Source organism: Festucalex cinctus, chromosome 14, assembly GCF_051991245.1.
Source record: "Festucalex cinctus isolate MCC-2025b chromosome 14, RoL_Fcin_1.0, whole genome shotgun sequence".
NCBI lineage: Eukaryota > Metazoa > Chordata > Actinopteri > Syngnathiformes > Syngnathidae > Festucalex > Festucalex cinctus.
The window spans coordinates 24,546,334-24,574,214 of NC_135424.1; the positions used below are offsets into that span (position 1 = coordinate 24,546,334).

General features: G+C 40.3%; 1 protein-coding gene across 4 annotated transcripts in view; it reads left to right on the forward strand.

Moving 5' to 3' along the window:
* The window catches only part of LOC144000883 (rap1 GTPase-GDP dissociation stimulator 1), a 265,952-nt gene extending 245,445 nt beyond the window's left edge, over window positions 1–20,507 (forward strand). For 2 of the 4 annotated variants that reach the window (XM_077494631.1, XM_077494634.1), the window contains 5 exons: window positions 6,726–6,851; window positions 6,967–7,106; window positions 8,475–8,601; window positions 11,037–11,165; window positions 17,034–20,507. In XM_077494631.1, the coding sequence (XP_077350757.1) occupies window positions 6,726–6,851; window positions 6,967–7,106; window positions 8,475–8,601; window positions 11,037–11,165; window positions 17,034–17,161 (650 nt within the window). In that variant the 3' untranslated portion in view covers window positions 17,162–20,507. Of the gene's footprint in view, window positions 1–6,725; window positions 6,852–6,966; window positions 7,107–8,474; window positions 8,602–11,036; window positions 11,166–16,448; window positions 16,551–17,033 lie in introns of all 4 variants that reach the window. The other 2 variants (XM_077494632.1, XM_077494633.1) reach the window with 2 other exon arrangements.
* Window positions 20,508–27,881: the final 7,374 nt, after the last annotated feature.

A 27,881-nucleotide genomic window follows, 5' to 3' on the forward strand; every position in this document is an offset into this window, starting at 1 on the left:
AAGGGCGTGGCCGCTACGGTGCCGCAAAGTCTAAAGATTTTTCGTGACAATAAAAGCTGCATTAACTTGACCGAGATGATCCTATCTTCTCAAAATTTCACACATTTGATGAGAGTCCAGCCCTAAAGACATCTATGAACTTATATTTCATCTTACTGATAGCGCCACCTAGTGGCAATTTTTTTTCTTACGAATTTTCTTCTACGTTTTTCTCCAAACACGTTAACTGGACCTACCTCATATTTGCTCAGATGAGGGATTCGGCTTTCATGATGTCACAACACGAAGTTTGTGAATTTTCGCGAATCGCTGTGGGCGTGGCTAAGCACTGTTCGCCAAGAAAACAACGCCAGTTTTGAGGGTCTAAACATGCGCAGAAACTCATGAAACTTGGCACACACATCTGGCCTGGCAAAATGAGCAATATTTTATCATGTATTGTCCTATTTTTACAAAAATGACTCAATAGCGCCCCCTAGAAATTTTTAACGAAGCAGCCCCGATTGTACGTTTAAGCAAGATCTACGAAAATTTTTAGGTGTATGAGGGAGCCAAAGACCTACAAAAAAAGTCTCTTGGACCCATATGCTAAAATGAACAGGAAGTGAGCTACGAATTTTTGAATGTCCCATTTTTGACGATTTTTGCACATTTTCAGGGGGCATACTTTTGCCCACTTCTCCTACACGTTTTATCCGACTGACTTATGACTTGACCTGGACCATGCCAAGACCTGAGCCAACAACAGACGGAAAAATCTTGACTTTTGGAAATACTATATGATGAGGGCGGGGCATCAAAATTTGTGTTTCGCACTGAAAAAGGATATGCTTAATAACTCCCCGATACATGCTCCAAAATATCCCAAACTTGACATGTATGTTTATCGTCAAGGCCTGAAGGTATCTCTATGACAACATTCAGTTATATATGCAGCGCCACCTAGCCCTTGAGGCATGAAAAAAAAATACCCCACTTACGGTATTTTGTACAAAAAATGTAAACTCATTCTCAGTGTGATAACTAAGTCATTTATGAATATTCTTTTAGTTTCCACCACTCAAATTGTTCAATTGTAAAATGTACAGGAAGTGAGCTATGAATTTTTTAAATGTCCAATTTTGGCCTATTTTGGCACGTTCACTGTGGTCATGCTTTTTCCCCCTTTGCAAACATTTTTCATCCAATTGACTTCAAACTTGGCATTTATCATCTCAAGACCTAAGAGAACAACTGGGCAAAAAATCTTGCCTTTTCGAAATACTATATGACGGGGGCGGGGCATCAAATATTGCCTTTAAAATTTCATTTGTCCAGAAAGAGCAAATGCTTAATAACTCCCATGTTCAAGCTCCAAAAAATCTCAAACTTCTCAGGCAACGTAATAGTCACGGCCTGAAAACATCTATATGATAAAATTCAGTTATACATATAGCGCCACCTAGTGGTTACAATAAATGTCATACTTTACGTTTTTAACTACTGTGCTGAGCTCGTTGAAGGGATCCAGTTGAAAATTGGTCAGAAAAGCCTTAAGATGTTGATCATGCCCCACACCGAATATTGTCACTTTTCGCCAAAGGGCGTGGCCGCTACGGTGACGCAAAGTCTGAAGATTTTTCGTGAAAATAAAAGCTGCATTAACTTGACCGAGATAATCCTATCTTCTCAAAATTTCACACATTTGATGAGAGTCCAGCCCTAAAGACATCTACTGACTTATATTTCATATAAATGATAGCGCCACCTAGTGGCAATTTTTTTTCTTACGAATTTTCTTCTACGTTTTTCTCCAAACACGTTAACTGGACCTACCTCATATTTGCTCAGATGAGGGTTTCGGCCTTCATGATGTCACAAGACGAAGTTTATGAGTTTTCGCGAATTGCTGTGGGCGTGGCTAAGCGCTGTTCGCCAAGAAAACAACGCCAGTTTTGAGGGTCTAAACATGCACAGAAACTCATGAAACTTGGCACATACATCTGGCCTGGTAAAATGAGCAATATTTTGTTGTTGATTGTGCTATTTTTACAAAAATGACTCAATAGCGCCCCCTAGAAATTTTTAACGAAGCAGCCCCGGTTGTACGTTTAAGCAAGAACGACGAATATTTTTAGGTGTATGAGGGAGCCCAAGACCTACAAAAAAGTCTCTTGGACCCATATGCTAAAATGAACAGGAAGTGAGCTACGAATTTTTGAATGTCCCATTTTTGACGATTTTTACACATTTACAGGGGGCAGACTTTTGCCCACTTCTCCTACACGTTTCATCCGACTGAGTTAAGACTTGACCTGGACCATGTCAAGACCTGAGCCAACGACAGGGGGGAAAATCTTGACTTTTCGAAATACTATATGATGAGCGCGGGGCATCAAAATTTGTGTTTCGCAATGAAAAAGGATATGCTTAATAACTCCCCGGTACATGCTCCAAAAAATCCCAAACTTGACAGGTATGTTTATCGTCAAGGCCTGGAAGTATCTCGATGACAACATTCAGTTATATATGCAGCGCCACCTAGCCCTTGAGGCAAAACAAAAAAATACCCCACATACGGTATTTTGTACAAAAAATGTAAACTCATTCTAAGTGTGATAACTAAGTCATTTATGAACATTGTTTTACTTTCCACCACTCAAAATGTTCACTGGCATCAGACTTATCCAAACATATATTTTTTTTATTTATTTTTGATAGCCTCTATGGACATTAAAAGCAATATCGTGAATGAAGGATATGCTTAAAAAAAAAACCACACTTGACATGTATGTTTAGATTAAGGCCTGAAAGTATCTCGATGACAACATTCAGTTATATATGCAGCGCCACCGAGCCCTTGAGGCATAAAAAAAAAAATACCCGACTTAACAGTATTTTTACACACACAAAAAAATCCACATGTCAAGGTTTATCATGCCATTTTCAAAGAAATTCTGCTTCCAATGTGCCGTACCTCAACTTGCCAGTACCCCAACGTGCCAGTACCCCAACGTGCAAGTACTCCAACGTGGCCCGGGCTGCGAGGGCCCTTTATAGCTGCTCGCAGCTCTAGTTAGGGCCCGAGCAGCGACTGCTGCGAGGTCCCGCTTGTTTTTCTAAGAATTATTATTAGGGCCCGAGCAGCGACCGCTGCGAGGTCCCTATTGTTTTTCGTTCGAATTATTATTATTATTATTATTAGGGCCCGAGCAGCGACCGTTGCGAGGTCCCTCTTGTTTTTGTAAGAATTATTATTATTATTCCGCTTCTTCTTCTTCTTCTTCTTCTTCTTCTTCTTCTTCTTTATTCTCCGCAAATGATCGCATTTTTGAGGACCTAAACATTTACGAAAACTCACCAAACTTTGCAATCTCTTCGGGCCCGGCGAAAAATGTGATATTATGTTGTTGTCATAACAACGCAACTCTATAGCGCTCCCTGGTGTAGAAAAATAAAAACCAATCCCGGCCCGTTTGACCTAGAGCTACGAATATTGGCAGGCACGTGTAGCACCCCGAGACGCACAAAAAAGTCAGTGGAAGCCATTTCCTAAAATGTACAGGAAGTGAGCTATGAATTTTTGAATGTCCAATTTTGGCCCATTTTGGCACATTCACTGTGGTCATACTTTCACCCTTTACAAACAGTTTTAATCCGATTGACTTCAAACTTGGCATGTATCATCTCAAGACCTGAGACAACAACTGGGCAAAATATCTTGACTTTTCGGAACACTATGTGACGGGGGCGGGGCATCAAATATTCTATATGTAGCGCCACCTAGTGGTGACAATAAATGTCATACTTTACGTTTTTAGCTACTGTGCCAAGCTCGTTGAAGGGATCCAATTAAAAATTGGTCAGAAAAGTCTTAACATGTTGATCATGCCCCACACCGAATATTGTAACTTTTTGCCAAAGGGCGTGGCCGTTACGGTGCCGCAACGTCTGAAGATTTTTCGTGACAATAAAAGCTGCATTAACTTGACCCAGATGATCCTATCTTCTCAAAATTTCACACAATTGATGACAGTCCAACCCTTAATTCATCTACAAACTTATATTTCATCTTACTGATAGCGCCACCTACTGGCGATTTTTTTTCTTAGGATTTTTCTTCGTTTTTTTCCAACCATGTTAACTGGACCTACCTAAACACGTTTCGCAATTAAAAAGGATATTCTTGATAACTCCCCGGTACATGCTCCAAAAAATCCCAAACTTGACATGTATGTTTATAGTCAAGGCCTGAAGCTATCTCTATGACAACATTCAGTTATATATGCAGCGCCACCTAGCCCTTGAGCCATGAAAAAAAAATACCCCACTTACAGTATTTTTACAAAAATTGTAAACACGTTTCGCAATGAAAAAGGATATGCTTGATAACTCCCCGGTACATGCTCCAAAAAAATCCCAAACTTGACATGTATATTTATCGTCAAGGCCTGAAGCTATCTCTATGACAACATTCAGTTATATATGCAGCGCCACCTTGCCCTTGAGGCAGAAAAAAAAACAACCCCACTTACGGTATTTTGTACAAAATTTGTGAACTCATTGTAAGTGTTATAACTAAGTCATTTATGAATATTCTTTTACTTTCCACTACTCAAGATGTTCACTGGTATCAGACCGATCCAAACATATGTACTTTTTTATTTTGTTTTATTTATTTTTGATAGCCTCTATGGACAGTAAAAGCAACATCGTGCAATGAGTACGAGCGATGATGGGTATATATACTTTTGCAAAAAATACCTATCAGGTCAACTCATTACCAAAAAATAAAAAAGGACGCTGATTTTTGCAGATCTTAACAATCACCAAAACCCATTGAGCTTGACACATACATCACACCTGGCAAAAAAAATCCACATGTAAAGGTTTATCATGCCATGTTCAAAGAAATTTTGCTCCTAATGTGCCAGTACCCCAATGTGCGAGTACCCCAACGTGCAAGTACCCCAACGTGCAAGTACCCCAACGTGGCCCGGGCTGCGAGGGCCCTTTATAAATGCTCGCAGCTCTAGTTATTAGGTTCCGAGCAGCGACCGCTACGAGGTCCCTCTTGTTTTTGTAAGAATTCTTCTTCTTCTTCTTCTTCTTCTTCTTCTTCTTCTTCTTCTCCATAAACGATCGCAATTTTGAGGGCCTAAACATTTACGAAAACTCACCAAACTTTGCAGTCTCTTCGGGCCCGGCGAAAAATTTGATATTTTGTAGTTGTCATAACAACGAGACTCTATAGCGCCCCCTAGCGTAGAAAAATAAAAACCAATCCCGGCCGTTTGACCTAGAGCTACGAAAATTGGCAGGCACGTGTAGCACCCCGAGACGCACAAAAAAGTCAGTGGAAGCCATTTCCTAAAATGTACAGGAAGTGAGCTATGAATTTTTGAATGTCCAATTTTGGCCCATTTTGGCACATTCAATGTTGTCATACTTTTTCCGCCTTTGCAAATATTTTTCAGCCAGTTGACTTCAAACTTGCCATGTATCATCTCAAGACCTGAGACAACAACTGGGCAAAAAATCTTGACTTTTCGGAATACTATATGACGGGGGCGGGGCATCAAATATTGCCTTTAAAATTTCATTTGTCCAGAAAGACAACATGCTGAATAACTCCCATGTAGAGGCTCCAAAAAATCTCAAACTTCTCATGCAACTTAATAGTCACGGCCTGAAAACACCTATATGATAAAATTCTGTTATATATATATAGCGCCACCTAGTGGTAATCATAAATGTCATACTTTACGTTTTTAGCTACATGAAATTTACTTCTCCGACACGTTTCATCCGACTGACTTCAGACTTGACCTGGGCCATGTCAAGACCTGAGCTAACGACAGGGGAAAAAAATCTTGACTTTTCGAAATACTATATGATGAGGGCGGGGCATCAAAATTTGTGTTTCGCAATGAAAAATGATATGCTTAATAACTCCCCGGTACATGCTCCAAAAAATCCCAAACTTGACATGTATGTTTATCGTCAAGGCCTGAAGGTATCTCTATGACAACATTCAGTTATATATGCAGCGCCACCTATCCCTTGAGGCATGAAAAAAAAATACCCCACTTACGGTATTTCTACAAAAAATGTAAACTCAGTCTAAGTGTGATAACTAAGTCATTTATGAATATTGTTTTACTTTCCACCACTCAAAATGTTCACTAGCATCAGACCGATCCAAACATACGTACTTTTTTATTTTGTTTTATTTATTTTTGATAGCCTCTATGGACAATAAAAGGCAACATTGTGCAATGAGTACGTGCGATGATGTGTATATATACTTTTACAAAAAATACAAATCAGGGCAAATCATTCCATAAAAATAAAAAAGTACACTGATTTTTGCAGATCTTAACATTCACCAAAACCCATTGAGCTTGACACACTCATCACACCTGGCAAAAGAAAAATCCACATGTAAAGACTTATTTTGCCATTTTCAAAGAAACTCTGCTCCAAATGTGCCAGTACCCCAACGTGCAAGTACCCCAACGTGGCCCGGGCTGCGAGGGCCCTTTATAGCTGCTCGCAGCTCTAGTTACTCTTTAATTTCTGGTCCCCATATCGATGAAGATCCTCGTGGTGACCAATCTTTATTTTCCATACAAAAAAAAAACAAGAAAGTGTTAACCTGAAAATAACACTACTTATAACCAGTACGTTTGAGCTCTAATTTGCAAAAATTAATGAAAAAAATGCCAATATTTTCTGTTTTGAAGCTACCAATAAGTTGCGTATGATGGAAGATGGAGTGGCAGTGAGGATCAAGAGCCTTCTGCGGTCTGATATGCCCCCAGTTCAATTCAAACTGCTGGGTACGCTACGCATGATGGTTGATGGACAAGGTGAACATATATATGTGAATGAATGGTTGTAGTATTGAATGGATTGCTCACACACATTTGCAATACATTTGAAATCGGTTATGTATTATTATTAATTTTTCTTTCTGTTTGCCAGAGGAAGCAGCTATGGTGCTGGGAACTGATGCCACTCTCCTATGTCGTGTTACTGAGTGGTGTGAAGCCAAAGACCATGTAGGACTAAGAGGAGAAGCCAGTCGGCTATTGTCTGCCCTTATAAGGCATAGCCGCAGGCCAGTGAGTTTTTTATTTTATTTTATTTTATTTTTCTTTATCCAAACCATTCCGATACCATTTTTTTGGCCCCTGACACCGATTCGATACCCAGTTTTGCAGTATTGGCCGATGCCCGATACCATACAGATACCTAGGTTTTTTTTCTCAACATGAAAAAGCTGCCCTTCCATTGGCTCAGGGCATTCAAATGCCAATAGGATTTCTCGGCTCAGCTTGCAATGAACACATGAGCAAGACACAAGACACTGCATCCAAAGTCCTATATTACTGTTGGAAATGATGGTATCAGCATGTTCCTTGTTAGTACTTGCTGATGCCGATACCACTGTTTTAATGCAGTAACAACACTAATCCAAACCCAACCTCAGTGGTGTTATCAATGCATCTATGGTTTACTGTCCTTGGTTCACAACTCTTTTCCTGCCAAAAATGGTAATTCACGTTAATGGAAATCCCAACGAGGTCTGCCAATAATGTTAACTCTTTGACTGCCAAAGACTTTCATGATGATTAGTAAAATTCCAATGAATGGAATGCGATCTTTCATTGAGTAGCCACACTGTATATGTAATAAAGGCAAACAATATTCTTTTTGCCTTGAAAGATGAGTTAAAATGCTCAAAAGCGGCTGGCACTGTGGATTTTTTTGTTTTGTTTTTATAACGCCTGGCAGTCAAAGAGTTTTAATTGTCGTCAACTGTTTTTGTGTTGTTGTTGTTTTTTTCCCAATGGGGCACCTCAATGTCTTGTGCAGCTCTGGTGTCATGAATGAGTCGAAAACATTTTTGTTTTTTGTTTTTTAAATTAAATCAACCACCATGGCCAGCGGATGGCAGCATTGTATCTCTTTTCAATGGGCTCCCGTGAATCAAATTACATGAAAACATGGCAGATCTTAGGAAATACGTTTGTCACATTAAATCTAATTCACAGGGCGTCACTAAACCAAAAATATTAGTGTAGAAAGTCACTGTTGTGGAGAAAACAAACATATCATTTCACAAAAAGCTATTTTTTGGTCATTTTTTTTTCCGTTATAACTTACTACGTTTTTAAAAGGTGAATAAGGTAGAATCATACATTTTTCTTTCTAATGAGAGAATAGAATCCAATAACTTTATATGGAATCAACCATGTCTATACGTAGTCATAGCACACAATATTCTGTTGGCCTTGAAAGACGAGTGAAAATGCTTGAAATCGTCTGGCATTCTTGTTGGTTGTCTTTTTGGATAACGTTTGGCAGTAAAAGAGTTACAATACAATAAATAAAGTAAAGTTATTATAGTTTTCTGTCGTGGTTATTATTATTATTGTTGTTGTTGTTGTTCTTGTTGTTGTTGTACTTACATCAACATTTTCTGACAGGGTGTCATCCATGCTATAGTGAAGGCAAATGGAATTCGCCACCTTATTTCCATGTCCAAAAGTGAGCATGTCATCATGCAGAATGAGGCCCTAGTTGCCTTGGCAATTGCATCTGCTATCAACATTGGTAAAGTATTTTAAGCAGCTACTCAAAAGTCAGATGTCGAGCCCTTAATTCAACAGCAAGTTTCCATCATATACAGTATCATGCACAGTATACAGTTTTATGGAAAATGCTAATTTCATACATGAGCTTTTCATTCCAAACCAATAAATTTCTAATTTTTGACCATTCATTAAGAATATTTGTGAGTTCTAAGAGTGATACTGTATCAGCCAAAAGTTGCACACGTTCATCCTGAGAAAAATTGCCTTTAACAACTGTCAGTGTTGGGGAGTAACACTTGAGCAAAAACATTGCTCGTAAAACCTGAGCAATATTATACCCATTGCAATCTCATTTATAGTCATTAAAATGCATTTATTGGCTAGCAGACTCACCGCATGGTAATTCTACAGAAAGTTTTAAGGCAGGTACTTACACCACAATGGTATATTACTGGAAGGTAGTTATCGTGCTCAAACGCTCGATTCAGAGGAACAAAAAATTTTTGAGACAAGGGGATGCTGTGTTTTTGTTGTTTAACTATTACGATTTAATCAGTTACTGTATGGTTACTGGAATCAGCTGTACTGGAACCGAACTTGTTCAGGGTTAATCTCACCATTTGTTGATGATTATCACGTCTATGATGTGTACACATCAATTTTGGTGAAGATCAGGCATGTTTTAAGTGGCATAATGTTTTTTTGTCTACGAAGCAACTGGGCAAGTCAACCCAACGAAGTGAACAGAATAAAAAATACCGAGGGGCCTATTCACTAAAGGTTTGCGTCGCCTTTGCACTGCGCTAACCGTTAAAAATGGAGCAATCCGGGAGCGCCTAATTCACTTAACACGCACAGATAAGGAAATCTGTGACTTAAGTGCGTGGCCAACCAGATTGCACCACCGCCCACCGGTGTTATTTGCACGTATGTAAATTGGGTTATTTGCATACTTTGACACAAAATATGCCCACCCCAATGCAAATGAGGCTCATTGATATGCAGCGTCTAATTCACTAACGCTAGCAAATAGCCACACCGAGTTTGCAAATAACGTTTTTGGAAAGCATGTATTAACCTGGCGCAACCTCGATCCCGGGATCATGACAGCAGTGCATGGCACGGTGCAACGTCGCTCTCTGGCTGTTCACGAGGAGAGAGAGAGAGAGAGAGAGAGAGAGAGAGAGAGAGAGAGAGAGAGGGGGGGGGGGGGGGGGGGGGGAGAGCGAGGGAAGGGGATATTCCTCAATGTTGGTTTAGGAAAACATAATCCGGGCTAATCGGCAATGGCAGGGAGGCATTTTACGATTATTTTTACATGCCAGATGCATACTGTACGGCCACGCCAACTTCTGAAAATATATTTTGAAAAAACGATCGCACCAATAATTTGTACTTTATGAATGAATGACGCCGTTGTCGTCCTCTCTGCTCAGGCGCTCTAAAAGCTTACTCTCGGTCCAACCTCGCTTTATGATAATGTCATCTTTCTCGCAACTGTTACTATAAAAACCATGTTCTTGCTGCAAATCCATTGCCATGTGTGATAAATCAGGTGCAAATTTGCTCCAAGCTGTCAGATTTGTGGGTGTGTTTGATTAGAGCAATATCCTTAGTGAATAGGTGGGTAACTGGGCGCAGACTGCGGGTGCAGTTGTGGTGCAATATTTCGCGCTATTACTGGACGCAGCACATTCTTAGTGAATATACCCCTGAGAGTTTTGTTCTAATTTTTTTAAACTATAATTAGCACATGCCTGGACATGTCCACATGAATTTTGGTGAGACTCCATCACGGCTTTCGTATGCCACTAATGCATCGGTTGCACACACTGGACAGTACACGAGTTGGCTGTGTTTGCCAGTCACTTTCGCAATAAATGCTTGTCGAAGGAAGACTATGAAACCTGAGATAGTTCGAAGTGCCATCTAAATTGGTGGTTCTCAACCGTGATCCTCGAGTATCCCTATCCAGACTGTTTTCTATGTTTCCCTCAGCCAACATAGGTGTTTCAAATGATCAGCTAATCACAAGCTCTGCATAAAACCTGATAACGGTCTTCAGCTGTGTTGGCTGAGGGAGACATGAAAAACAGGCTGGATCCCTCTATGCGTGAACAGCCAGAGAGCGACGGTGCACCGTGCCATCCACTGCTGTCATGATCCCGGGATACTCAAGGACCATGGTTGAGAACCACCGATCTAAGTGATGGCAACACTTGATGACGCCATAAGGCATTTTTATAGCATAACAGCAAGAAATATGTCCAAAATGAACACTAGTGTGTTGCAACATGCGTGTGATTATGTGAACTTGTCCAAAATGTCTAACATGGCAGCATATAGGGCATAGGCGTATCTATCCTATTTTTAGCAGTGTGGAAGCAGACTGTACTTGAATGCAAAGCAATTTCATGTGTGTTAAACAATGTTTTTATGGCGGTATGACCACAGAGTCTATGAAGGATCTCTTTATGGAGACAAAGCTGTTGACATTGCTGAAGAAGATGTTGGAAGATTCCTCAGCAACAGCTGAAGTCAAGTACAGTGCTTTAGGTCTCATCTGCAGTCTGGCCAAAAGCGGTATGCATCATTTTAAACCTCTATTGCACCGACATTCATGATGTAATTTCTTGCAGGTTGTAGATTGTCTCTGATGTGCACCATTTTATTTACAACAAACGCGTTTACCAAGGAAATGGCTACTCCTCTGCTAGCAAAAGCCACTGGCTAAAGAAGTACCAGGCTCAACTAGATTCTAGGCTAAACAAACAATTTAAAACTGTTTTTGAGGGAAACAACATATTTAACTTTCTTACAAATTCACCCTCTTGCATTAATTGACCTGTTAGAATATGATGGTGGTGGCCCTCAGAGTCGAAGTTATCTGTCATGTTAACAACTCCATGAACAATATTCATTAATTACATTACATCTGCAAGTCATACTCGTCATCAGGCAAATTACCAAATAATCAAACCCTTCCTCTCGTCTGTCAAACCACCAAGGTCATCCATAAATTATCTAGGTTAGATTACTGCAATGCTCCTACCATTCATCCATCCATTGTCTTAACCGCTTACTCCTCACAAAGGTCGCAGGGGGTGCTGGAGCCTATCCCAGCTGTCTTCGGGCAGTAGACGGGGTACACCCTGAACTGGTTGCCAGCCAATCGCAGGCCAATTTAGATTTGTTATTTGCTGTTGACTCCATGGGTCTGACTGCTGTCTTATATGGTTTGGTGGGGCTTTTTTTTGTTGTTGTTGTCCCTAAAGCTTGGTTTATACTTCTGCATTTGATCTACGCTCGTCCTGAATTTGAAGTGCTGCGTAGCTCGTGGCCAGCTGCAGCGCACACGTCGTCAATTCTTGCACGCCCTAGATGGTGGGACGTAGCATTGCTCGTGATTGGTCTGTTGGATGGCGCACTCAGCTTTTTCTTTCTTTTCCTTTGCTGTAAGGTCTCCGCGTGAGCCTGACGCAGAAGTATAATGAGGCCTTAAATCCCGTCTGATCTCCAAGGGTGTGCCCCTTTGGCCTAAATAGAATCTCTCCTCTGACAACCTCAAACAGGTTGCAACATTTTCATTTAGCGCTGCCTTGAGATATGAGTTTATTTGTTCTCAAATCATATTTTCCCAATAAAGACCAGGTCAGTAACCTAGTGGTAGAATGTCCACCTTGTGGGTTCAGTCACCGGTCGTGTCATACACTCGAAAAAGAGAATTGTTGAACCAACTTAAGTCTAAAAAGAGAATTGTTGACCAACTTAATTGAATTGCTTCAAGTAGTAACACACTTTTGAATTAAGTTAAACCAAAATCAATATATGAAGTTTAATGAGCACAAATGATATGAGTTTGAAATTTAATAACCTCATAATTAACACATTTGCTCCCAAAAACGTATAAATACGTTCTCTTTTAAATCTTTTGTGTCCCAAAGACGTATTTATACATTTTTTGTTTTTTAATGCTAGAGCATACAGAAGGCTTTGATGCAGCCTCTCAACTACAAAGAACGGTTGAATAAATGGCAGTTATTAAACAAACGGCCAGTAGGTGGCAGCAGAATATAAGAGATCAACCAAGACCATTTGGGGGAAAAAAACCTCAATTACTTACAATTTTAAATAGATTTGTGGTTAATGATTAAACTTTGCTATGTTCTAATGCTATTTGCTGCCAAACTGAAACAGAAGTATACTTTTTTTCTTGATGATAGAAGAGACTTTAATCTTTCTTTTGGTAGGTTCCATGTTTGTATAGCAATAGAACATAATATTCTGTGGGCCTTGCAAAATCAGTCAAAATCCAGTCAAACAGCGGGAATTGCTTCTGTGAAAATGGCTGGGAGTGAATGAGTAAATTGCATTTAATGGATTGGCTTGGATTAACTTAATTCAATCGTGTGTTACCACTTGAAGTGTTTCAATTAAGTTGGTCAACAATTCTCTTTTTAGATTTGAGTTGGTTCAACAATTCTCTTTTTAGAGTGAACTAAAGACCAGAGTTAGGCATTCCATCAACATTGATGGAAGGCCCGTCAATCCATCAATGACGGATGCCCATTTTGTTGAAGATTGACAGGAAACAAAAAAATTGGCTAAGCATTGCCATAAGTGGGTTTTCGGCCATCGATGTAATTGTCAATCCTTCAACGAATTCTGTAATCCAACTACGACGGATGTCCCATTTTGCTGACGGATTGACGAATGACTAATGACACAGTATTGACGGATGACAGAAACACTGAAGGACGATCACTTTGCTGAGCAATCAGCGAATGACGGATTGATGATTACAATGCGGTTCGACTTGAAATATTGACGGGTTGACTATGATGATCGGGTGCCCCAACTGTTGACAATTTCCAAAATTCAATGACGCTCCCACCTCTGCTAAAGACTTTAAAAATGGGACCCATTGCCTTCTTGCTTGACACTCAGAACTCAGGGTTGCAATTGGGTGATTACATCACCAAATGATTCTTGAGCGCGGCCCCAGCTGCTGCTCAGCGCAGGGAATGGATCAAATGCGGAGAACAAATGTCACCCCACTTAAGTGTGTGTGACAAACACTGGTACTTTAATTTTAAAATTAATGGAAATGCCAGCGGAATGCGGCTTCGGTGGTAGCTTAGAGAAAAACTGGGGCTTGGGAGGAGTTCGGCGAGGCCATGGAAAACGACTTCCGGATGCCTTCGAGGAAATTCTGGTCCACCATCCGGCGTCTCAGAGGAAAGCAGTGCACCATCAACACCGTGTATAGTGGAGATAAGGTGCTGCTAACCTAGACTTGGTGAAATTGAGGTGGTCTTCAACATATTCTCCCCACCGACTCACGACGTCCCAACACGTCTTCCTTTGAGGAAGTAGAGTCTGGGGACTCTGAGGTGGGCTCTCATATCTCTGGGGTCGAAGTCTCTGAGGTGGTTGGAAAGCGCCTTGGTGGCAGGGCCCCAGGGGTGGATGAGTTTCTAAAGGCTCTCGATGTTGTGGGGCAGTTGTGGTTGACACGCCTCTACAACATCGCATGGACATCGGGGACAGTGTCTCTGTATTGGCAGACAAGGGTGGTGGTCCCCCTTTTTAAGAAGGGGGACCGGAGGGTGTGTTCCAACTATAGAGGGATCACACTCCTCAGCCTCCTCAGGTATGGTCTATTCAGGGGTGTTGGAGAAGAGGATCTGTCGGGAAGTGTGGTTTTTGTTCTGGCCGTGGAACAGTGGACCAGCGGACCAGCTCTATGCCGTCGGTAGGATCCTTGAGGGTGAGTGGCAATTCGCTCATCCAGTCCACATGTGTTTTGTGGTCTTGGAGAAGGCGTCGACCGTGTCCCTCGAGGAGTCCTGTGGAGGGTGCTTCGGGAGTACGGGGTACCGAGCCCCCTCATACGGGCTGTTCAGTCCCTGTACGACCGGTGTTAGAGTCTGGTCCGCATTGTCCGGCAGTAAGTCGAATTTGTTTCCAGTGAGGGTTGGACTCCGTCAAGGCTGTCCTTTATCACCGATTCTGTTCATAGACTTAGACTTAGACTTAGACTTGACTTTATTGATCCCTTTGGGATGGCTCCCTCTGGGAAATTTACATGTCCAGCACCAATGAGAACAGATAATAGAATAAAAAATAATTCAATCAATCAATAAATAAGGTTATTACACCAGAGATTGAATTAATAAGAACAATAATAATAATAAAAATAACAATAATAATAATAATAATAATAATAATAATAATAAAATGAAAATTAAGAATTCAATCTATCAATAAATAAATGTAATAAAATGAAAATTAAGAATTCAATCAATCAATAAATAAGGTTATTACACCAGAGATTGAAGTAATAATAATAATAATAATAAGAAAAATAAAATAAAAATTCAGTCAATCAATAAATAAATAAATAAGGTTATTACACCAGAGATTGAATTAATAATAATTAGAAAAATCAAATAAAAATTCAGTCAATCAATGAATAAGGTTATTACACCGGAGATTGAATTAAATAAATTAAAGTACAGTAAAGTGCCATATTTGTGAAGTGAAGTGCATGCTCCACCCTCCTCCCCCCCAGTGAGGAGTTGTAGAGTACAATGGCACGGTGGACAAAGGAGTTCTTTAGTCTGTTGGTCCGGCACTTGGGGAGCGTCAGAAGTTTGCTGCAGATGTTCTAGGCACAGCAGAGGCATTGAGGAGGTCCGGTTTGGTGGCCTCAACATTGCATCTCTGCTATTTGCGGATGATGCGGTACTGTTTGCTGCTTCACGCGGGGATCTCCAACTCTCACTGGAGCAGTTCGCAGCCGAGTGTGAAACGGTTGTGATGAAAATCAGCACCTCCAAATCCGAGAGCATGGTTCTCAGTTGGAAAAGGTTCGGGGATGAGATCCTGCCCCAAGTGGAGGAGTTAAAGTATCTTGGGGTCTTGTTCACGAGTGAGGGCAGGATGGAGCGGGAGATCGACAGGCGGATCGGTGCAGCGTCTGCAGTGATTCGAAATGTGTATTGGTCCAATGTGGTGAAGAAGGAGCTTATCCGAAAGGCAAAGCTCTCAATTTACCGGTCGATCTACGTTCCAACCCTCACCTATGGCCACGAGCTGTGGCTTGTGACTGAAAGAACAAGATCCAGGATACAAGCGGCTGAAATTAGTTTCCTCCGCAGGATGTCTAGGCTCTCCCTTAGAGATAGGGTGAGAAGGTTGGTCATCCAGGAGGGACTCACAGTCGAGCTGCTGTTCCCCCGCGTTGAGAGGCACCAGTTGAGGTGGTTTGGGCATCTGGTTTGGATGCCTCCTGGACACCTCCCTGGGGAGGTGTGCTGGGCATGTCCCACCGGCGGGAGACCCCGGGGACGACCCAGGACACGCTGGAGAGACATGTCTCTTGGCTGGCCTGGGAACACCTTGGGATCCCGCCGGAGGAACTGGTTGAAGTGGCAGGGGAGAGGGAAAGCTGCTGCCCCCACGACCCAACCCCGGATAAGCGATGGATGGATGGATGGATGGATGGATGGATGGATGGATGGATGGATGGAAAGAAGCAAATTCCATTAACCTGCTCCACCTCCCCCACCAAAAACTCATTTACAAGCTGCTTTAAATCAACCACTGTTGAATACAATTTGCTATATATGGAGCAAAAATTTGTCATACTACAAGATGACGAGACATTTAAAACAATTAACCACAAAATGTGTATTTCAATGAGGAAAAATAAAACTCTAGTACTGCACTGTAGTGAAACATACAGCAATTATATAATTAAATAGAATAGAAACAAATTAAACAGTCACCTTGGCCAACTAGGGGCAGTGTAAGTCAGACATACACATATAATGTTCATTGAGACGTTTTTCTAAATCCCAGTAGGTGGGACACCCCAAGTGCAATATAATTGCCTGCTACATGGCATTCTGTCTGGATGCAGAACCCAATCCAATTGCAACAGGGCGTGTGCTGCCTAGAAGGGTAATGGAATTCACAATAACGCTTCAATCCTCTCTCAACTCACCAGCTGATATTAGTTGTTAAAAAGCTGAGGATAATTTTGCTACACCATTTTTGTTTTCTATCCATTTCCTAAAGCACAGGTGTCAAAGGTATCTTAGATGTTTCTGTCTTCCAACACACCTGATTCAAATGATCAGCTCAACTGCAGGAGCCTGATAATGCACCTGATCATTTGAATCGGGTGTCTTGGAGAAAGAAAACTTCTGAAAAATGGAGGACTGGAGTTTGACACCTGTGGCTTAAAGTGTTAAAACGCTGTAACATAATGCTAATTAGCATTAGCATTAAGCATTTGACATATGCATATTTTTATTTATTTTATTAGTGATCTTATTTGACCAGTTATTGATATTTTATTGTGGAATGTACACCACTTTGTAACTTGTTTTGAAAAGTGGTCTACAAATATTATTAACCTCCTTTTGACCTTGGTTTTTCTAGGTGTGATGAATGCCAAGTTGGAGGAAGTGAATATGAAAGACAGCCTGAATAAACTGACCGACCACAGCAACAGTCAGCTAGCGTCGCAAGCCAGCTCCACGCTAGCTCTTCTCGGTGACACTAGCTGAGCACAAGAAATACCTTATCTTCAGCATTGTACTTATTTGATGATGTTGCTTCCTGCACATAAACTATGTAGAAATTGTTCTAAAATTGTTGTACTTGCCAGTTTACTTTAGGTAGTTAATTAGAAGGTGTATATAATTATACAGTCTACAGAAAGTCACAACACATTGGATTAGTTGAACTATTTGCAAGTGATGGGTTAAAATAATTTTTTTTCATGACCACTATCCCTCTAAACCAGTGGTGTCCAAACTACGTGCCCGTCGTCCATTTTTCAGTGGCCCATGACATATACTAAAAATGGCATTTTACTCTGTTCAAATAAAATAATAAACAAAACAAAAAATGTTTAGAGATGGTCAAAGTAAGGAGAGAGGGTATCGAAAAACTGGTGCCATTAAAGGTTATTTTAACTAATGAAAAACTAATGAAAAAACAAAAACTTTCCTCAACTCAAACTCAACTGAGTTTCCTCCGCAGGGTGTCCGGGCTCTCCCGTCGAGATAGGGTGAGAAGCTCGGTCATCCAGGAGGGACTCAGAGTCGAGCCGCTGCTCCTCCGCGTTGAGATGAACCAGCTGAGGTGGCTCGGGCATCTGGTTCGGATGCCTTCTGGACGCCTCCCTGGGGAGGTGTTCAGGGCATGTCCCACCGGCGGGAGGCCCCGGGGACGACCCAGGATACGCTGGAGAGACTATCTCTTGGCTGGCCTGGGAACACCTTGGGATCCCGCCGGAGTAGCTGGTTGAAGTGGCTGGGGAGAGGGAAGTCTGGGTTTCCCTCCTAAAGCTGCTGCCCTCACGACCCGACCTCGGATAAGCGGTAGAAGATGGATGGATGAAATATGGTTACCGAAATAAAATAAAAACAAAAATGCTTTTTAAAAAACTAACTGAAACTACATTTTATGTTTACAAAACTAACTAAAACTAACTATAATTATAGCAAACATGTCCTTCGTTTTAGTCTTTGGGAATGAATTTAATGCATGAGCCTTCGGGGATGATTTTAAATGTGATTTTTTTTTTTTTTTTTTGTAGATTTATTTTTATATAAACCGGAATAATGACGTTTGAAAGTATGTCACACAGAAGTGACGTCATCGAGCAGCAGCCAATAGAAAAGCACCTTCAGATGACGTTCTGTTTTTTAAATTTTGCGCACAAGTAATCCACGTTAAAAAAATAATAATACTAATACTAAAACTAACGAACTAAACTAAAACTAAGCATTTTTAAAGAACTAAACTAATACAAACTAACAGAACCACCGTGAAAACTGATAAAAACTAACTAAAACAAGAGCTGCGAGCAGCTATAAAGGGCCCTCGCAGTCCGGGCCACGTTGGGGTACTTGCACGTTGGGGTACTGCAGTGTTTCTCAATTCCGGTCCTCAGGCCCCCCTAGCCAGACTGTTTTCCATGTCTCCCAATTCAATAATCAGCCAGCTCTGGAGAAGCCTGATAACGATCCTCACCTGCGTTGCAATTGGGAGACATGGAAAACAAGCTGGCTAGGGGGCCTGAGGACCGGAATTGAGAAACACTGGGGTAATGGCACATTAGAAGCAGAATTTCTTTTAATATGGCATTGTAAGGGAAATCGGTCCAATTAATTATTAACACATTCACTGCCAGCCCAGCAAAAATGCATTATTTGAAGTCTTTTTCCGTCAATGGCAGTCAATGAGTTAAGATGAGATGTAACCAAAATTGACGGATTTTTAAGCAAAATTTGCCTTAAAAAAAGAAAAATGGAAAAAAGGATGCTGCAATATAATCACAAAATATATTGGCACATTGTGTTTAACACATTCACTGCCAGCCCAGCAAAAATGCATTATTTGATGTCTTTTTCCGTCAATGGCAGTCAATGAGTTAAATGAATAATTGTTAATTATTAAACTAATAATCAATTGGCTCATTAATTGAAGGAGACTCAAACTTAATGTTTAAGTTAATTTTGAGCTTGCCTGCGGAGCACCACATCTCTTTTTGATAATTTTATCAGGATAACAGATGAGAACCTCATGAATCAGTCATTAAAATGAAGGTTGCACCCTTACTACAATTTTGTGAGTTCTTTGTTCAGCTTAGAGGTCACTATAAATTGATGAAACACACACACAGTAAACCAGGTTTTGAGTTTTGTGCACGTGTATTCTCTAACCTAGGTGGGAAAATCTACTTAGAACTTAAAGAAGCAAAACTGACTACTGTGATAGGAAATAAAACGAGAACTAAAATAATGAAATCATCAAAGGAAAGAAAACAAGAAAAGAGAAACAGTCTTAACCAAGGTGATGGATTTCTTAAATCAAACCAACATGGGACCCACAATCAACCTAGTTTGCACCAATTGTACAATCTGGCGAAGGCCTGCAAAGTTGCACTTACAGATGGGGTTGGTCTGAGAAGCAGGACCCTGGATGGAGACTCGCCAAGCCCGTTTGAAGAAGGGATGAAGAAGGTTCAGTTCAGAAGAGGAGCAGCCGGGGAGAGCAGGAACAGAAGGGTCAGGGGCCCAAAAGAGCAGAGCAGCAGAGGAGGAGCGGAGCCAAAAAGCAGCGAAAAGAGAAAGAAGCAAGCAGGGAGCGTGCTTTTAAATTGGGAGGGCAGCGGCCTCCCCACCAGGGGGTCCGGACTCGGAGGGTGGAAAGTTACCAACTTCGATAGAGTTTTGGTTAAGACTAATCAGTTTGAATCTGGATCCCATTTTTGTTGAGATTCTAAGGTCAGAAATTCAATCAATGCAACAAGTACAATTGAATACCTCAAATGAAATGTTACCTAGCTTACACTGTTCAAACGTGCATACACATGAAAGTTTAGTGGAGAATCTAACTGCAATGGAAATTTTCATGACATTTCATGGAGTCAACGTTTCAAATGACGAACATAACATCTCATAATTCATTGTTCTGTTGCAAAATAAGAGTTTCTGAGAAGGCTTTTACTTTTCTGCCGTGTGTGTGTGCGTGTCAGTCAGAAGGTGTGTGGCTGCTTGTGGGGGATGTTCTTGTCCTCCCCACCCCCCACGGTGGCATGTCCAGGACACAGGAGTGGAGTTCCTTTGGAACTGAGGTTGCAAAAAGTTACAACCGGCCGATAATCGTTACAGCATAATAAACCTTTACATGTGGAATATTTTTTATGCCAGGTGTGATGAGTGTGTCAAGCTCAATGGGTTTTGGTGAATGTTATGACCTGCAAAAATCAGCGTCCTTTTTTATTTTTAGGCATTTAGTTGCCCTGATTGGTATTTTTTGTAAAAGTATATATACACACATCATCACTCGTTGTACTCATTGCACAATGTTCAAAAATAAATAAAACAAAATAAAAAAGTACATATGTTTGGATCGGTCTGATGCCAGTGAAAATTTTGAGTGATGGAAAGTAAAAGAATATTTATAAAAAAATGACTTAGTTATCATACTTAGAATGAGTTTACAAATTTTGAACAAAACACCATATGTGGGGCATTTTTTTTATGCCTCAAGCGTTAGGTGGCGCTGTATTTATAACTGAATGTTGTTGTTGAGATACCTTCAGGCCTTGACTATAAATATACATGTCAAGTTTGGGATTTTTTGGAGCATGCACCAGGGAGTTATTAGACTTATCCTTCATTCACGATATTGCTATTATTGTCTATAGAGGCTATCAAAAATAAATAAAACAAAATAAAAAGTACATATGTTTGGATAGGTCTGATGCCAGTGAACATTTTGAGTGGTGGAAAGTAAAAGAATATTCATAAATGACTTAGTTATCACACTTAGAATGTGTTTACATTTTTTGTAAAAATACCATAAGTGGGGTATTTTTTTTATTTTTTTTATTTTTTTTTAATGCCTCAAGGGCTAGGTGGCGCTGCATATATAACTGAATGTTGTCATACCCTTCAGGCGTTGACTATAACATACATGTCAAGTTTGGGATTTTTTGGAGCATGTACCGGGGAGTTATAAAGCATATCATTTTTCATTGCGAAACGGGTTTACAATTTTTGTAAAAATACCTTATGCCTCAAAGGCTCGTTTTGTCCCACCCACCCACTGGTTTTGTCATTAATATTCATAAGATCCGAATTTTCGGTTTATTTTGTTGAGCATCTATATTCTTTTAACTTACTTGGCGTATTATGTGTTGCAGTTGTTTATGTTCTCAATGTTGTATTCAATTTTCTCACATATTGCATTGTTATTGTTCGAATAAAGTTCATTCTTTTGTTAAAAAAAAAAAAAAAAGACAAACCAACAAAAAAACGTCCACTTATTAGTGGTAAATGTAACAATAGAACAAGAAGAAAGTCCACGCAGCCCCCTATTTTATTTATTTATGCGTACTTTTACTGTTTACAAACAAAGATGACGTCATAGGGCTGATCGCGCATCGCTGGAGCGGACACAAGCCAAAAAAAAAAAACGCAAGACGTCTCAATGCATAGTATCACGAAAACTACGTTAGTAGAAAACTAATACTATCAGACGGATGGCAACTTTCCGATCCTTATGAAATTATCGAGTAGGAGGAAGATGTCAGAAAGTGGCCTGATGTCCAATTTTTTTTTTTTTCTTTACACCTTCCTCTTGTGTTAGCTTTCTGGTATCTTCTCTTATGTTAACAGGTCGGTTTTGACCCGTGAACCTTACCTCTTGGCTACCTTGTTAGACTTCCTTATCAATTAAAAGATTGGTTTAATTTGATAGCACAGCCCTCATTCTCAAAATAAATAAAAAAAAAAGGTCAAATGAACCCTAAGAGAACTATATGAATAATAAATGGATAGTCGATTAAATTTTTTTAATTGTAATTAATCACATGACTTCAATAATTAACTGACGATTAATCACACATGAATCACAATTTTCATATTTCAATTTATATTTAAATTTACAATAAAATTACCATTTTTATCCCCTAATTTAAATATGGTTTTGTTTTTTAGTCATTGATAGAGTAATTTCATAACAATTCAATAAAAAAAAAAGTTAAAAATTGATTAATAGAGTAAATTCACAACAATTCAATAAAAAAAAAAAAAAAAAAAGTACTGTAAAATCAAACCAAACTGTGACTGATTTGTTTTGGTCATTTTTCTGTCACTACAACATGGCATAATTGCATTTGTAAAACAATGGTGACAGCTCAGTGCATTTTTGTTTTTATATTAGGAGCTGCCTAATGTTTAACATGAAGTAACTTGTGAAATTATGCTCATTTTTAAAACTGTAAAATACAACACAGTCCCCACAAATATATACATTCGCTGATGCCTTTATTTTGTTAAGTGAAATAGGATGTGCATTGTAAAAAGATGAATTTTTACTGCATCGGAACCAGAAACGATCGATGTGTTCTTTTCATATTAAGATCTATGTACTTTTAAACAATAAGTAACTTGCGAGTTTCTGCACATTTTATAATTGTAAAATACAACCTGACGCCAATTCCCACAAATACATGCAGTATAATTTAATTTATTACTGCTAAATTATGTTATAATGACTCCTTTTCACGACGTTGGACGCTATTATTTTGTTATGTTCTCGGATGCGCCATGACGCAGCTGAAGCCGCTCTACACTACAGCGAACACATCGACTTAAGAGATATTTTGTGGAGATGTTGAATAAACTAGGCCTCACACCTAAAGATAAATAGGCTTGGGCTCACTCCAACTGACAAGACGGCGTCCGTTCGGCTCTTTACCCTCACAGGAGTTTCAAGAATGCCCATGGACACCTCTTGGTACCCTCACAGGAGTTTCAAGAGTGGTGCTCTTGGTGCTTGGTGCTAATGGCTAATCGAGTGTGTTCTTCCAAAGCAAGGCACAGGTGATAGTAGTGAGACAGTCCAAATAGCTCCTGCTCCTCCACGCTCCATTGTGCCGCTGAAACTGTGTATTTTAGCTCCAATGCATTTCTATTGGGTAGTTTTGATGTGGGCTTCGTTTCTACTGCGTGGTGACTGGAATTCCCTAAGTAGAGGCTGTCCAGATAAGGAGCGGTCGTTAATCGAGCGTTAAAAAATTTAGTGCCGTTAAAGGTAGTTTAAGTTAACGAGATAATAACGCGATAATTTTGACACCCATAGTTTTATGTTACCTGACTAGTAGTGAGGGATATTTATATTCTATTATTATAGAATATAAATATATTATTTATATTATAATCTTATTTATATTTTTTGTGTTTATTATTATTATTATTATTATTATTATTAACTATAGTAACATCTATGGTGTTGTGGGCAGTGTTGGGCAAGTTACTTCCAAAATGTAACATTTCATATTACTAGTTAGTTGTATTTGAAAGTAATATGTTTCTTTACAATATTATCGTCTGCGTAAAGTAACGAGTTACTCAACTTTAAGTTACTTTTAAGCTACTTTTTTTTTTAAATCGGGGATTAATTCATTTAATCCTGATTTTGACATTTTAAAAAGTTTGCAACCATAGCTGGTAAAGTTAACTTGAAATGAGGAACTTTATCTATATAGCATGGGGCATAATGTGACTACTTAATACACCTTGTGGTGCAACCTGGACACATCGTCAGTGATGTTCTCAGGGTCATAGGGTGTTTCGGGTCTTACATCAGACACCCTCACCCGGGCGACCCAGCCGGGGGTGATCAGCCCCCGACTTGTGTCCAGGTAGCACACTACGCCACGTGTCCCCCTGCTTAACCAGAGCCACCGTGACGCTTTCTCCGCAGCCTCCAGGATGTTTTTAATGGCTCTACGCCTGAGCAGTCCGCAAATCCCTAAGAGTCCCAAGACCCGGTGTCGAGACTGTCCTGCCAAGCCCGTGCAGCCCACTTCAATAGGCTCACAGCGGGCCTTCCATCCATTCCGCCGACAGTCCGCTACCAGGTCTGCGTACTTGGCTCTCTTCCTCTCCTGGGCTTCCTCGACTCGATCTTCCCAGGGGACAGTTAGTTCAAGCAGCACCACCTGCCTGCTTACCACGGACATCAAGACCATATCTGGTCGGAGTGATGTAGCTGCAATGGTGTCCGGGAAACTCAACTGTCACCCTAGGTCAACCAGGAGCTGCAAGTCTCTTGCTGTAGCGAGCAGGCCCCCTTGGGTCTTTCTGGGTGGTTGAGATTTCTCACCTGCTCGGACAAAGGAGATTTGAGTCTTGGATGGCTGTAACTGCTTGCCGTTGCTGATGCCAGAGCAGATGGTGTCTGCTACTGCCTTTAGGACCTGGTCATGGCGCCAACGATAACGCCCGTCTTACAAGGCCTTTGAGCAGCCACTGAGGATATGCTCTAAAGATCCCCTTCTCTGGCAAAGTTGGCAAGCAGGTCAATCTATCAGGCCCCAGGTGAACAGGTTGGCAGGGCTAGGGAGAACGTCATACACTGACTGGACCAAGAACTTGAAATGGTGTGGCTCCACCTTCCAGAGTTCTGCCCATGTGATCTTACGGCCAGCTGTATGCTCCCACTTGGTCCAAGCCCCTTGCTTGGACATGCCAACCACTCTGCTGAAGCGAACTTCCTCCACCTCGGCACGCACCTCGTCCTGGATGAGTCTTCGCTTCTCCTTTCCTCTGGCTTTGCTGTAACATGGCTTGGTATTGCTACTAAGCCCAGCCCGACCAGTAGCCACCGTGCCTACTAAGGTCCTGTGCCTCAACCTTGCCTCCGCCTCCTCCACTGCGTCCTGAGCACGCCACTTGCTTCCTGTTCTAACCTCCACCCCTGCTGAGGAGACCTTGGTGTCAGCTGAGTCTCGGTAGAGCAGAACTTCTCTGGCTCTGGTAGGCCGTCAGGTCACACACGTTTTCGTTCAGTTTCGCTCCACTACCAGGGGCACTAAATAATCTTTACTTCATAAAATAGATTTATTAGTAGTAAGTAAGAATCCGTGGAGTTCACCCTCTGAAAACCTGCCAATTTTGTGTTTTCGGTGGTGAAACCCCGGCACTATTTTGCGATGAGGCGCAGTGATCTCTCGTGTGGGCGTAGTGCCATTAGGTCGGTAGTGGTGTGATTTAGGTCACATGAGCCAATCAGGTAGCTGCTGCTTTCTCCTCACCATAGCAACCGCATATCAAAAATGGCGACCACAACGTCGGAGAGCGAAGAAGAGCGAAAGGAGAAAAAAAGTTAGAAAGAGAGTGGTGAAAAAACTTCGTTCCCGTTCAGGTTTGCCCATCGCTTCAGCTGGCCCCGTTCTTCCAGCCATCTGCATCATTTGTAAAAATAAATTTCAAAGTATACTCGTCTGGGATTGGAAGGCACACGGAAGAGGGATCATCTCGCCAAAGCAGAAACATTGTCAGCAGGTATGTGCTACACAGACGCGTGCCCATTTCTGTTATTAATGTGACCGATATTTAGTATAGGGCTGAAAATAATTTGTTGCTAGGTTAAGTTTTAAGGCTATAGTTTATTAAAAAGGCGAGCTGCTGAATGATTTATCGAGTGAATCCAACAGTTGTTACCAAACTCGAGTTACCTGTGCCCATCAGTCATAATTGAGTCACAGCTACACACTCCCTTTTCCCCAAACTCTCTCTCATCAACCTCAACAAACACTTTACTTTACTTAAATCTGTGATGTGCATATACTGTAAAGAGGTGATGTGACAATAACACTTATAATGTAATTCTTTTTTGTCTAAAGGCGGGTTGGTTGCTGCAGGCCGCTGAGATGAAGAAAGACTGTTCCATTCTTCTGCATATTCAAGACAAAAGACTGTGTCACAATGGAGGTGCAGTTTTGTTTCAGAGATTACACAAGGTTCTTAAAGTCAACAGCAACGGAAACAGCAACCAGGGACGAACAAATGTGAGTTGTTACATTGCACTATTTCATTGTCACTTTGCTAAAATTACACATTTCAAAAGTAAAGCATTGGTCAGCAATATGTCACTTGTATTCTGTTTACATTTCGAGACAGCATTAATTAGAAAGCATGACTGCACATATTAAGTGAGTGTGTGTGTGTTTTAGACAACCCAATGCTGAGAGCTACAAATTCTTTTTGTGAACAAGTAATCCGTCAAAGGATTATAGTTGACAAAGATGTGATGAGAATGGACAAGCTAAGGGGTTTGTGAACAGTGTTAAGAAACACGGGGATCTTGATGCTTCAGATTACAGGTAACATATAAATCTTCACATTGAAACACATTATCTGAAATCTATGGGGAGAGATTTGTCTAAAATCTCACTGTTTCAGAGAAAAAAAGTTTGCTGACAAGCTCAATTTAAGTTAAAACTAAATAAATAAATAGAATTGATTCTCTAAAAATGAAAACCAGTTGGTTGTTAATTATTACATGCAAATGTGTTTTTTTGTCTTCTGTATTTATAATTGTTCTTTGACCAAGAAAGTATATAGGCCTATAGGTATATTTGTATTTCTATCCAAATATACGATTATTCACTAGAATTTTCAGTAGGATATCCAAATACCAAAATATTCGATAGCTGCAGCACTAATAATACTAATTTTGAGTTGTGGCACGCCCACACGAGTTATTTTACCACACACCCATGTCAAAACTAGCTTACTGCACACACACTGCACCCCAACTTCAAATTTTTGCGAACGTCATAATAATAATAACAATAATAATAATACTAATAATAATATATTATAAATTTTGTTGGATCCAAAAGCAACTTACATAATTATAGTTTCATATGATTGTAATTGTCTTATTGTCAAATGTTTAAATATTTTCTTGATTTGAACAAAATATAATTGTTTTGAATAATCTTGATTTCAATTATTACCAAAATAATTGTGATGATTATTTTTTTCCATAATAGAGCAGCCCTAGTCTGATGTGAATATGTGTATCTTGTGCTCATCTTTCCCTTTAATTTTCTATTTCAGGCAGGATATACTGAAACGAAGATTGAGGTGTGATTTCCCCCAGCTGGTTTTTCACACCCCTTTCCAGCAACAACTCTGAAATGGTTTTTGTAGAGACATTATCAACAACTGACAAACTTTTAGACAGGGTACCTCACTCATCAGATACATCAACTACTGAGTCTACTGATGTAAGCCAAGAAAGTGACACTAACACATGGCTGGTACAACATCAGGTTGGAAAATGACAGGGCATACGAGGACACTTTACAGTGCAGGGCTGTAAAATCTATGTAAAATCTGCCATTTTGTTTGTTTCTTATCAAGATGTTAACTCTCCATTTTAACACTTTTCAAGCAAAAATAAAAATGTCTGTATTCCATTATTCCACAACACAGACCTTTGTTAAATTGGTCTGCCACAAAAAAAGAGAGCTGTTCCAATGAAGTTCCAAAGGTTTTATTGTGAATGCACATTTGATTTTTATTTTATTTATTTATTTTTTTATTAATATTTTTTGGGTGGGGGGCGGGGGGTATAAATGACATGCTGTGATGACACAATCTGATACTTTAATAAATATTCTATATGTTATAATAATCTGGGCTCTGAATGCATCTATTTCCATCTAGTCCAGGGGTGTCAAACATAAGGCCCGCGGGCCGGATCAGGCCCGCAAAGGGGTTTAATCCGGCCCGTGAGATGATTTTGTAAAGTAAAAAATAAAATAAAATAAATAAATAACATTGTAATGTCGGACTAATTAATCAGCCAGCCACAATCAAAATATATAAAATTTGTAATTTCACAAGCAGTCCTCAGACAAGCAATGCAACGTACGGGGGAATTGTCCTGGATGTCATTTTTTTCACA